Source organism: Nothobranchius furzeri, chromosome 18, assembly GCF_043380555.1.
Source record: "Nothobranchius furzeri strain GRZ-AD chromosome 18, NfurGRZ-RIMD1, whole genome shotgun sequence".
NCBI lineage: Eukaryota > Metazoa > Chordata > Actinopteri > Cyprinodontiformes > Nothobranchiidae > Nothobranchius > Nothobranchius furzeri.
Window position 1 is genome coordinate 20,359,870 of NC_091758.1, and position 12,381 is coordinate 20,372,250.

At 42.0% G+C, this 12,381-nt stretch overlaps 1 protein-coding gene across 5 annotated transcripts in view; it reads left to right on the top strand.

The window, feature by feature from the left end:
* Positions 1-222: 222 nt before the first annotated feature.
* The window catches only part of grm1b (glutamate receptor, metabotropic 1b), a 28,720-nt gene continuing 16,561 nt past the window's right edge, over positions 223-12,381 (top strand). For 2 of the 5 annotated variants that reach the window (XM_015969512.3, XM_015969515.3), the window contains exons 1-6: positions 223-662; positions 1,009-1,835; positions 6,835-7,084; positions 10,705-10,940; positions 11,141-11,155; positions 11,765-11,776. In XM_015969512.3, coding sequence (XP_015824998.3) covers positions 1,121-1,835; positions 6,835-7,084; positions 10,705-10,940; positions 11,141-11,155; positions 11,765-11,776 — 1,228 coding nt within the window. In that variant the 5' untranslated portion in view covers positions 223-662; positions 1,009-1,120. The other 3 variants (XM_015969514.3, XM_054741766.2, XM_015969513.3) reach the window with 3 other exon arrangements.

The window sequence follows — 12,381 nt, forward strand, 5'->3', positions numbered from 1 at the left end:
GGGAACTGCTATTTTGTGGCCATATATATATATATATATATATATATATATATATATATATATATATATATATATATATATATATATATATATATATATATATTGTTATCGTATTTAATTTTTGTAGCTTTACATTTGAAGATGCAGTCGTTGTACCGGATGCTGGCCACATGATGTCAGTAGAGAGTGAACCTTTTTTTCTGTTGCAGCAGTGAACTGCATCATCTCCACGACGCAGAGGGGATGATTCACGTGAAGTTTGACGACTCCTTTTATAGTAAGTTGTCCCTTTGGCGCGTGAACACCTTCACACCTCACATTCATTCAGCACAGCTATGCAGGCGTATCAGGTTACACCATCTCTTTTCGTTCATTTTCATTCATTTTTTGTGTTTTTTCAGTGTGCACCTGAACATTTCGTTATTTAAATGTCACTTTTCCTGCGTCATTGTCTCACCGGCATTTATAAACTGAGGACTGAAATCAGGGACACTGCAGTGAGTGTGACCCGCTTTTAGGATGCAGTGAGGAAGAGAAGAGGTGTGCAGCTAGGGAGCGGGAGGGAGAACGACACCGTGTTTTCTCGATGGAAGAGCTGGAGTCCAGTCTGTCTGAAACACACGAGACAGCGGATCCACTGTTTTCTGAGCTGCGTGGTGCAGGTGAGTAAAGTCATACATGCATACACTTAAAAATGCTGGAATTTTTAGCCTGATTTTGTTGGTTAAGCATCACCACAGGATTGCATGAATAATGTGTACAGTTGATGATGAAAAGCCATTCTGGCAGTGTGCATGTGTCTCTTATGTGATGCTTTCCTGGTAAAAGTTGAGGAAAAAAGACGGCAAAATATGTTCATTGCTCATTTGTAGGAGCTGCTGTCCGTGGTGCTGAAATCTAAAGATGTCCCAGTTTTAGAAAACTTTAGTCCTCAAAATCTGCCTGTTGTCTGTTTAGAGCTACACTGTAAAATATCTCAACTAATACTGCTTATTGTCTCACATACAGGATGAAATCATGAAGAAGCAGATTGGTGACATTTCTGATCTATACATACAGGACTGATGGGTCTCTAATTTGGCTGAAGAGACATGAATCTTTATTCATCACCTTCGGTATAATGTCAAACATGTTCTGCCTGACTGCAGTGAGCATTTTGTATTTGCCCGTTTTACTGTTTGAGGCATTTGTTTTGTCCAAAGGGAAGTATGAGAGGTCAGTCGTCCCAAGTTCTGCCTCTCGCCTGGTGGCCAGAATGGATGGGGACATTATAATTGGTGCACTGTTTTCCGTACACCACCAGCCATCAGCTGAGAAGGTGGCAGAGAGGAAATGTGGAGAGGTCCGTGAGCAGTATGGCATCCAGCGGGTGGAGGCCATGTTCCACACCCTGGATCGAATTAACTCAGACCCAAACCTCTTACCTAACATCACCCTCGGCTGTGAGATCCGGGACTCCTGCTGGCATTCCTCGGTTGCTCTGGAGCAGAGCATCGAGTTCATACGAGACTCTCTCATCTCCATCCGGGATGACTCTGAGGGATCTAAGTGGTGCATCGAAGGGGTGCCCTCCAGTCAGCCGCCATCAACCAAGAAGCCCATTGTAGGAGTCATCGGACCTGGCTCAAGCTCAGTTGCAATTCAAGTGCAAAATCTTCTCCAGCTGTTCAACATCCCACAGATTGCTTATTCCGCCACCAGCATCGACCTGAGTGACAAGACCTTGTTCAAGTACTTCCTCAGAGTGGTACCCTCAGACACTCTTCAAGCCAGAGCTCTGCTGGACATTGTCAAGAGATACAACTGGACCTATGTGTCTGCAGTTCACACAGAGGGTAAGGCATCATTTATACTCAGTATTAGGCAAGTCAGCTTCATTTAAATAGCACATTTGATACACAGAAGATATTCAATGTGCTTTCCAGGAGCAAGCACATAAAATAAGAAAATCAATGTGATAACTTAAAACTTCTGATTTTAAAATCAAATTTAAAAATACACAAAGAACAATTACATATAAAAATAAAATAATATGGCAAAGTTGTAGACTGAGCAGTTACAGTGCAGAAGGTGCTGCATAAGAAGGCATCATTCAAAGGCTGATGAATACATGAACGTTTTCTATTTTGATTTAAAAGTCACTAAGAGTTGGGGCACATTTGAGGTCCTGAGGAAGCTGATTCCATCTGTGTGCAGCATAGAAGCTCAAAGCAGCTGACTGTTTCCTGAGGATCTCAGAGCCTTATTGGGTGTATACAGGAAGGAGATCTCACATGCATTCTGGTCCCTATGACATTGAGTGAATTATAAACTAGTAGAAGCACTTTAAAGTTGATTCTATAGTTTACTGGTAACCAGTGTAGCGATTTAAGAACAGGAGTGATGTGCTCGGTTCTCCTGGTTCTTGTTAGGACTCTAGCAGCAGTATTCTGAATGAGCTGCGGTTGCTTCACAGCTTTTTTGGGCAGACCAGCCAAAAGACCATTGCAATAGTCCAGCCTGCTAGTGATGAAAGCATGAATGAGTTTCTCTAGATCTTATGTGGATATGAGGTCAGATGATAAAAACGGTGATCTAGTCATAGCTTTAATGTGGCCAGTGAAGCTCAAGTTGGAATCAATTGTAACACCAAGATTTCTTACCTGAGTCGGTCTTTATTCCTCTGGAGCAACGTTGAGCAATAACCTCCATCCATCCATCGATGCCCAGTTATCCACGCAAGGTTGCAGGGGACTTGTGCCTATCTCCAACAGTCTTCAAGCAAAGCAGCTGGGTTACATCCTGGAAAGGTTTCCAGTCTATCGCAGGCCAACACAGAGACACACACAACAAACAACCATGCATGCAGACATTCACACCTAAGGGCAATTTAGAGAAGCCATCAACCTGAGAGATTTTTGGACTGTGGGAGGAAGCCAGAGTACCCGGAGAGAGCCCACACATGCACAGGTAGAACATGCAAACTCCATGCAGGAAGACCCCAGGTCAGAATTCAAACCCAGGACCTTCTTACTGCAAGGCAACAGCTCTAACGACTGCACCGCTGTGCCACCCTAACTTCTATCCTATCTTTCTTATTTATGAAGACCATAACTTCAGTATTGTCTTTGTTGCATCCAGTCATCAACTTGCTCCAAACAAGGTGAGTCTAGGGGACGGCAGATCTGGGTGTCAATACTCTGCTTTTATAAAATAGTTATTTTTGTAGAAGTCACCATTCCACATCACATAGAAAATGTATTGTTATACAAACCTTTAAATATCTGTGGTTTGTTTTAAAGTCACCTTTATTTCATATCCTGTCCAACATTTCATTTCCTATTCAGGCCAATTTGACAGTTTTTTTTTCCTGTTGAGGGGTTTTAGTTCTGTTACATGTTCTGCTCTTATGAGATGACACTTTCAGTTATTTCCAGGTCAGAAGACTCTGTAGGTCACGACAGAACCGTTCAGCTTGCACCTCTTTATGAGGCTCTCCATGAATTTTGTAGTAGTGACAATTTCTTACACGTTGTAGAGCAAATCTACTTTTCACCTCCAGCTTTTCTTTTTTCCAAAACAATGTCACCTTTGCATCTTGAACTTTTTCTCAGTTTTTGTTCACGGCGGCCCAGAATCGTCTCTTAGACCCTCATTACTCTGCAGGAACTGTGTTCTGAGAGCATCAGGCTACTTTAGGTGTTCGAATGCAAATGGTTACCAGGTTATTAGGAGAAAATAACTCAGAACATATTCATCTCTGATTGCTACTTTTCAGTTATTTATGGATATAGGACTGCCTTTTTGTAATTTTTATTGAAGAAGAAGAAGAAACCATATTTTTCACATTGCAATGCAATATGTGATATCTTTGGTGAATTTGAAAGATATGTCCATACCCATACACATTAGATTATTTTTATGATTAGATCAGTACAATCAATAAAATGGTGAGTGTAAATATTCAAAAAATAAACGAAAAAATGCGAAATCTCCCACAAGCTGGTCATTTTTGAGGAAAATGTCAACACAAGAACAATTTATGTATTTTAAAATAATGCATAGGTATATTTTAGAAAATAAAAACCCTTGATCTGTTTTCTTTGTGGATCTGTTTGTTGTGCTTATTGGATGGGTCAATGACAAACCAAATATTCGATCCAAGGCATTTTATTTTACAATGATTCAAAAGCTTTTATTAGTTGTGTAGATTATTTTAATATTATAATCCAGCAAGAGTTTCAGCTTCCATGCTTTCCACAAGGACGGTCACACCAACAACCACATTCTATTCTGATGGCGTTCTATGGACCAGTTTATCAAGCAGTGTTGGGCTTCTTCTAGAACTGGTTAAGAGGGTTGATAACTAATCTGAGTTTATCCACTTTGAATGACATCCCAGTTGTTAATTCAATGTTTAATGTTTTCCTGCCTCATCACTAGACGTTGGTTCAGAAACAGCCATCTCCATCTTTGAGCTTTTTTTATTATGAAGTTTTTCTAAGTGGAATAATCCCAAAACAGTCTAATGTTTCAGTCATGTTGGATGGAAGGTTACAGTGAAGCAGATTACGGTATTTTCTTAGTCAGAGTTTTACCTTTCAAAAAAGCCAAAGAGGGATGTAGTCTTTGTTTATGTGGGGGTGCTAAATCTGCACCAGCTAACGCTGCGGTGAAGGCATTTGTAATTGGACAGTTGCCAGCAAAATGCTCCAGAGTTGTGGACAGGATGTTAACCAATTAACAGAGCAGCCCAGAAGTTATTTCTAGAACCCCTAAGAAACCACGGCATCTGTTTGTTTTACTCTAATATTGGATAAAGACGGCTACAGGCTAACACTGAGCTAACAATGCTAACGGTGATTTAGAAGCAAATAGTCAGATCTAAAATGGTCTCAAGCTACTTTTTTCAATTACCAACAACTCAATATTACAGTGAAATGTGTTCATCTCCTTGTATATGAGTCATCTTTACGCACCATCTAGAATGTTCTGCCACTGACCCATAACTGCACAGCCATGAAACTCACAGAACAGGTGGGAGATCATTTGCTGCTGTGGCCCCCAAACTCTGGAACTGTCTCTCCCTGAGCCTGAGATCAGTGGACTCAGTGGTCTTCTTTAAAAAGCAACTGAAAACTCACCTGTTCATGCTGGCATTGGTGCGACCTTCATCACCATCCTCTCCTTATTCTGCTCTTCCTACCAGTTCCGCCAATCCCAGGATCCACTGATTTCCTCTTTCTTGTTCATTTTCCCTTTCCTTACATTTGTTTTATCACAGTTTTTTAATTTTTCTGATTTTTGATATTTTAAATCATTTCAAAAATCTTTCTTATATTTTAAATTCATGTTCTTGTAAAGCACCCCGTGATTTTTATCTTAAGAGGTGCTATTTAAAAGATGGTTTTCTTTCTTTTTATCTTTCTTATTTGTTTTCAAACATGGACTGCAGTACCCAGATTTGACCACAGGATGTCACTCTTACTTCATGCACCTTTAACCTTTAACCATCTTATGTTGTATATACTGGGTTTAGTCATATTTTAAGCAGCTGTATGCATCTGCCAAATACATAAACATAAACACTTTGACTGTAAGACCAACCAGGCAAGAGCACATTTTTGTCCCTGTCCTGAAGAGTGACACCAAACTTAACTAAAAATTTTGGGCCCTTTGCAAAATCTGGTGAGACCTGTTGGCACTGACGAACTCTCAGCACCTAATACACCAAACTAGAGTTTGGTGTCTGTAAAACAGACTGAGGTGTTGTCCTTTTTAGTAAACCACTGAGGCCTAGTCCACACGTAGCCGGGTTTTTTTAAAAACGAATATCCGCCTCTCCAAAAACTTGCATCCACACCACCTCGTTTAAAAAAAAACTGTCCATATGTACCCGGATAAACACGTTGTTAAGGACATGCCAGACCTGTAGGCGGCAGTACTTCCCCCGTTCTTAACCTCGTCCTTCGTCTGTGGTCTTCCGCAAGGAGCAGTAATTCCGCTTGCAAAAACAAACAAGCAAAAAGCGCTTGGACAATTGATAAAGCGAGCGCAGCTCTGAGGGCATCCATGCTGTCAGCTAGTGTAAACACAGGTCGCACACGTGATGTCAGCATTTTTTTGTCGCGGAAAGTGACGTTGCGGACCTTAAAACTCCGGTTTTGTCTGTCCACACGCAGACACCCAAAACGGAGAAAACGCAGATCTTCACTTTGGCCGGAGTTTTTAAAAAGATCCGTTTTCGTGTGAAAAAACTCCGTTTTCGTGTGGATGACAGGCCAAAACGTAGAAAAATATCTACGTTTTGGCAGATCCCCGGCTACGTGTGGACAGGGCCTGAGGCTGATTAGTTGTGGCGACCATCTTTAATTGGACTGAGGCCAAATGACAACCAGCTGCAGATGTACATTTAATTACTTTTTAAAAGTTGAATTACTACCGTCTTTACTAACAGACACACAAGCACATACACACAGGCAAAAACATTATCAGCCACTTTTCAGCTTCTGTTTGACACCGAGATGTCCTGCAGTAGAAGATTTTTATGGCAGTTTGATTCCAATAAAGTCTTTTAACTGATTACCATGCACGTTGATGTGTCTGCATTACTTTGGATGTCAGAACAGACGAGCAGAAGAAAGAGACTTGTCTCTTTTGTCCTCGAGGACTGCTCCAGTTTCACTGCTACAAGTCTGGGGACAAAATGACAATCTTACAGGCTGAGAGGAAGAGTTTTTATGTCCAGCAGCACAATCACAGCTCTGCAGAGTGATGTTATGAGCGAGAGCTCGTTGATTAACCCTTTACTTCCATCAATGAGCCTCACATGACAGTTCCTCTTGTCTTCCTCAGGTAACTACGGCGAGAGCGGGATGGAAGTGTTTAAGGAGATCGCCTCACAGGAAGGCCTCTGCATCGCTCATTCTGACAAGATCTACAGCAACGCCGGCGAGAAGCACTTCGACAGGCTGCTCAGGAAGCTGCGGGAGCGTCTTCCCAAAGCCAGGGTTGTTGTCTGCTTCTGTGAAGGCATGACAGTCCGCGGGCTGCTCATGGCCATGAGACGGCTCGGAGTAGCCGGAGAGTTCCTTCTAATTGGCAGGTTCGTTAGAGAATGTTCTCCCCACGGGGCTTCCAGGTTTGTCAGATGGATGGAAAAAATTTCTGAACCAAAATATCTGTCTCCCTTGCTGCTGATTTCTTTTTTTTTAACAACAGGGGGTTCCTGTGGGATTTTAAAGGCTGTGAAACTCAGTCAGCACCCAAATAATGGGAAGAAAATGAGAAAAAAGATAAAAATAGCACAGCTGAATCAGCCGTTGGTGCCTTCAGGATTATTAACCCCTTTGCCAAGATGCAGTTTGTTACCCTGACTCATCACTGAGTTTTATTACATTTTAAACTCCTAAAGCAAATTCTGAAAAAGGACAGCATTCAGAGATTTGGACGTTGAGTTCCTTAGTGTCTCACAAAGGTTTGGAGAAATTCCTCCTGCCCCTAACGGGAAAAGAGTTCCTCTGAAAGCAGAAGATGCTTTGAGTCAGGCTCAGTGATGAATAATGCAACCACTCGGCAAGCTCTCCCGCTCCCTGTCAGATCACAGGCAGGATGGGCTAATGTGGCACAGCACCTCCAGCACAGGCTGGGGAGAGTGGAATAGGGAACATCAAAGCTAATGCTCCATAAATTCTCTCTTTGTGGAAGATTGTCATTTGCCGCTGGTCCTGTTAGCAGTCGCTCCAGCAGCAGAGATGAGGCGATGATTAAAGCTAGAAATGGGTAGTTTATCTGGGATGTTTCATTGTGGCTCCATTTTTGCCTGGAAAAAGTCAACCCAGCCAATCGAGTGCATGCATCTAAAAATAAGAATCCCAAACTTTCTCTCACCCCTTAAGTTTTAATTTTGCACTGCTGCTGAAGTTTCCACAGACGATGATGAGAGTTTTTGCCAAAGTAGTGTGTTTTCTGGGTCAAGGAGACCACAGAAAAAGACAGAAACGTTTTTTTTAGAGCAGTGCAGTAAGGGAGCTCATGCAGGCTTGTGCAGCGGGCCAACTGAGAAACCCGGAGGTGTTGGTCATCAGCCATCCATCTTCTGTTCTGTGGAGGATGAAAGAGATCTCACACCACCGATCCCACACGCTCCAAGTGGCCAAAAAGTCTTTAATCGGCTCTGAAGCGCGGCTCCTTTTGCTTTGGACAAAGATAAAAGTTTACGTTCCTTTGTTTGGCTCCCGCTCTGCTTTGGCCTTTTCTTCCCAACGGAAACATAAAAATCTTTTACATGAATATTTTCTAGTATTTTTCACCGACTTCTTCCAGTGAAAAAAGAAAAACTTCTCTCTCCTAAGTGAAATGATTCATGAATGTGCGATCTCAAGTGTGTACAGTAGATGTGTGTTGACGTCAGAGCTGTAGGTTGTTGGCACTCGGGGTGCTGGACCGGGGGTAGTGTGATGCTGAGAAGCAGATGGCCCGGTACTGTTGGTACTGTCACAGTGGACGGCCATTGTCAGCTCAGTCCTGAAGTGCCAGCCAAACTGAACAAGCTGCTGGCCTCTACTTCTACAACCCTGACTTGGTACACTGACCTGAAATTGTTTCAGTCACACTCACCAGAAAGTCTTACAGCATCTTTAACTTAACAACCCAATTGAGCCACAGATTAGCAGCATCTCACACTGATTTACTCCCTTTGAAGTTTTAAACAAACGGGTTAAACACCCAGAAGGAATTATCCGGTGTGGATGCTGCCTGGCGCACGCGCCGCAGACCAGTGATGGGTATGGAAGGGATTTGATTTGCAAAGCAAGGCAAGTGGAGAGACATAAAGGATGTCTTCTATATTGTTGGACAGCTTTACCAGCCCTTGATGGAGTTTAGTTAGAGACATTTGTTGTGTTTGCACAAGGCTGGGTGCCGTGCTGCGACTTGTAGTGTTTTGGTCATCTTTGGCTGATGCAAACTCAGAATACTGTCATATTTCCAGCTAACAAACACTCATCTCATTGTGTTGCTGCTGCTTGGTACACGTGCTGTCCTCACAGAGAAAGCATGACTTGTTGCATAGGGGGCGCCGCTCACCGACATGCCAGAAGAAAACGGTCATTCATGGTGACCTGCATCAGTAACTTTAATCTGATACCATTTAGGAATCAGTTACATGTTAGATTACTCATTACTGGAAAACATTGTGATGCTAGAGCTTTGTGTTACTTAGTATCATTGTGACCCACATCTAGCAAGGAACACGCTAGAACACCAGAACATGTGAGAAGACCCTGCTCAAAGCTCCTCCCACATCTGTAGAGGGTGTTGAAAAGTTACTTATAAGGAGATCAGTGAAGGTGCAAATTAGTTTTTTCAGCCGAATGCTAATGACTGGTCAATGAGCTTTGATGACTAAATAAAACCCACATGCAGTAACTGAAGATCATGACCAGTGCAGAGTCTCTGGGAGGCTCAGAGTTTGAGTCGGGTGGAAACGTGTTTCTCTCTGGGGCAGCTACTCTACAGATCTGTGAATTCTCACTGAACTTATGATTGTGTTGGTGGACTCGGGGGCTTCATTTGCCTCCTCTCAGCAAGTACAGCGAGAACTACACGGTCCTCAGCAGAGAGGCTGGAAGGGGAGACAAAAAGGGACATGTGTCTGCGTGCACACTGATGTCAGCCCATCTGGTCTGACTGCAGCAGACAGATTCAGAGATCAAAACACAGAAACATTACATCCAACTAGTTAGATGCAAAGCTAGTAAATCAGAAACAGCTGATAATAAAACTCTCAGAATTACTTAGAAAAATTGGGCTTGGACTGTAATACAGTTGTATGCTTCATGTTGTGGTTACTTAAAAAGTAAACATTTTCTGTGTTTCATAAACATCAAAGTGATTTGTAAAAAACAGAAGAGAATTTTTGCATGATAATGAATACAGGAAGCAAAATTATTTCACTCATTAAAAAACGACACAACTGTGTTGTTTTCAATTCAATTCAGTTAAAGTTTATTTCAAGAGTCGTCTCAAGGCACTTCACATAGTAAACATTCCAATACAGGTCAGTTCATTAAGCCAATCAGAAAAAAGTTTCCTTCATAAGACTGACTAGTGTCAGAGTCTTTACAGCAATCTCCATACTAAGCAAGCATGCAGTGACAGTGGAGAGGAAAGCTCCCTTTTAACAGGAAGAAACCTCCAGAGGATCCTGGCTCAGTATAAGCAGCCATCCACCACGACTCACTGGGGATCGAGAAGACACACACACACGCACACACGCACACACACACACACACACACACACACACACACACACACACACACACACACACACACACACACACACACACACACACACACACACACACACACACACACACACACACACACACACACAACATATATACCAAGTAGTGTTTCTATGGTTACATTGTGATTTCTTAGTAAATGTTCTATTTGGTGAGATAAACTTTGTTGTATTTATCCTAGTGTCCTGATAATTGTAAAGCACATTGAGTTGCCTCTGTGTTTGAAAGGTTCTTTATAAATAAAGCTGCCTTGCCTTGCCTAGTGAATCTATAATAAAACGGGTAAACTAGTAGTAGCACATTCAATGTCAAAGAAAGTAAAATCTTTTTTTCCAAGGCTATGAGCACTTTTTGAGATACATGCAGCCCAAACTGGAGGACCAACTCAGCTCCAGCCGTTCTGTGCTCCTCTCTGCAGTGACGGCTGGGCGGACCGGGTCGAGGTGGTCGAGGGCTACGAACACGAGGCTGTGGGCGGCATCACCGTGAAGCTGCACTCTGAAGAGGTCTCTTCCTTCGATAACTACTTCCTCAAGCTCAAGCTCAGCACAAACACTCGCAACCCGTGGTTCCCAGAGTTCTGGCAGTATCGCTTCCAGTGCCGCCTTCCCGGACACCCGCAAGAGAACCTGAACTACGCCCGAAACTGCACAGGTAGCCCAGAACCTCATTTCTAGCTTATTGTGTTCATATCAGCTTGTGTTGGTGAATTGTTGTGTTGAGAGCCTAGAGGACGAAGCCAAAAAGCCCCACGGAGTGGAAAAAACTTTAAAAATGAACCAGCCTGCTGGGGGGTAATCAGTCCAGTAACATCTCTGTCATGTGGTTCATTTGTTTGTTGCTTGGCTTCACAGAGGATGAGGATCTAGGTAAATGAAGTGCTTTATTTTTAAATATTAGTTATTCTCCTGAAACAATGCTCATCAAGCATGTTTGATCTCAAGTTTAAGGGTTTATGTATGCAACGTTATGAACATTTCTTGTTTTTACGCAATTTTAATCACGATAATTTAACAAACGTAAATATAAAATCATGCATGCAGCAAAAAACATTTTTTTTCTGTTGACAAGACATTTCTGTTGATCATTTCACTTTTTACAGCTGTTATAACAACTTGTTCTTTTCAGTATTTGCAATTTTTGCTAGGTCTTTTTTTTATGATACACTACAGAAGAGGATCAGGGCCACTGAAAAGAAAAGAAAGAGAATTCTGTCTTTTTCAGAATTCTAACTAAGAATCCTGAGAAAAAAGCCAGAATAATTCTATTTCTTTTCTTTTTTTTCTTTTCAGTGGCCCTGATCCTTTTCCATTTATGCACAAACCTAAATCTTTGTACTCATTTCCATCAGCTCTCATATTTCTTTAGAAGCTATTAGTTGAATTTTTTGTAGAGAACAGAGTTACGATTTGCTATTTTGTCATTTTTGTTGTTTTCATTTCTCATTTATGCATTGTTTTATATTTATTTTGGTGTAGAACTCCAAGATGGTGAGTGAATTTCTCTGAATGGACCCACGATGCTCCTCACTTTGAATATAGAGGTTGACTGACATTAAGGTTCTACAACGCAGTCAGATGATTATTATGCATTACTGGTAATCTTAATGATTAATCTCAGTGGACCTCTGATATACGAAGCTATTGGGATGTTTTTTTTGGTTGGTTTGTGGATATGAGAGCTCAACAATTGGGTGAGCCTTTGCTCTCACACCCATCTCTGTTTAAGTCAGTGGTATGAAACAGCCCAATAACTGGCTGATCGATGCATGCTGGCACAGAAACAGTGAAGATTTCTTCATTTAAGACAGAGAACGTCAATTTGTCATGCAGCCAAATAATCCTGACATGCAGCAGTAGGTCCTCGGCTTGCATGCTGACATCATAACATCACTGCATCATGACTGTAGCTCGCACGGCTCGGTGAGTGCAGCGAGCGTCTCCAAACTGAGGAGCTGTTAAACTAGGTCATCACTAGCTGTTCACCCAGCTGCTACCAAGCTGAATTTACTGTTTATGTGTTTGTTTGCTCAGGCAGTTTCCCAGCGGTTGTTTAGAAGTGATTATTACCTGATTTAACACAAACAGCAACACAA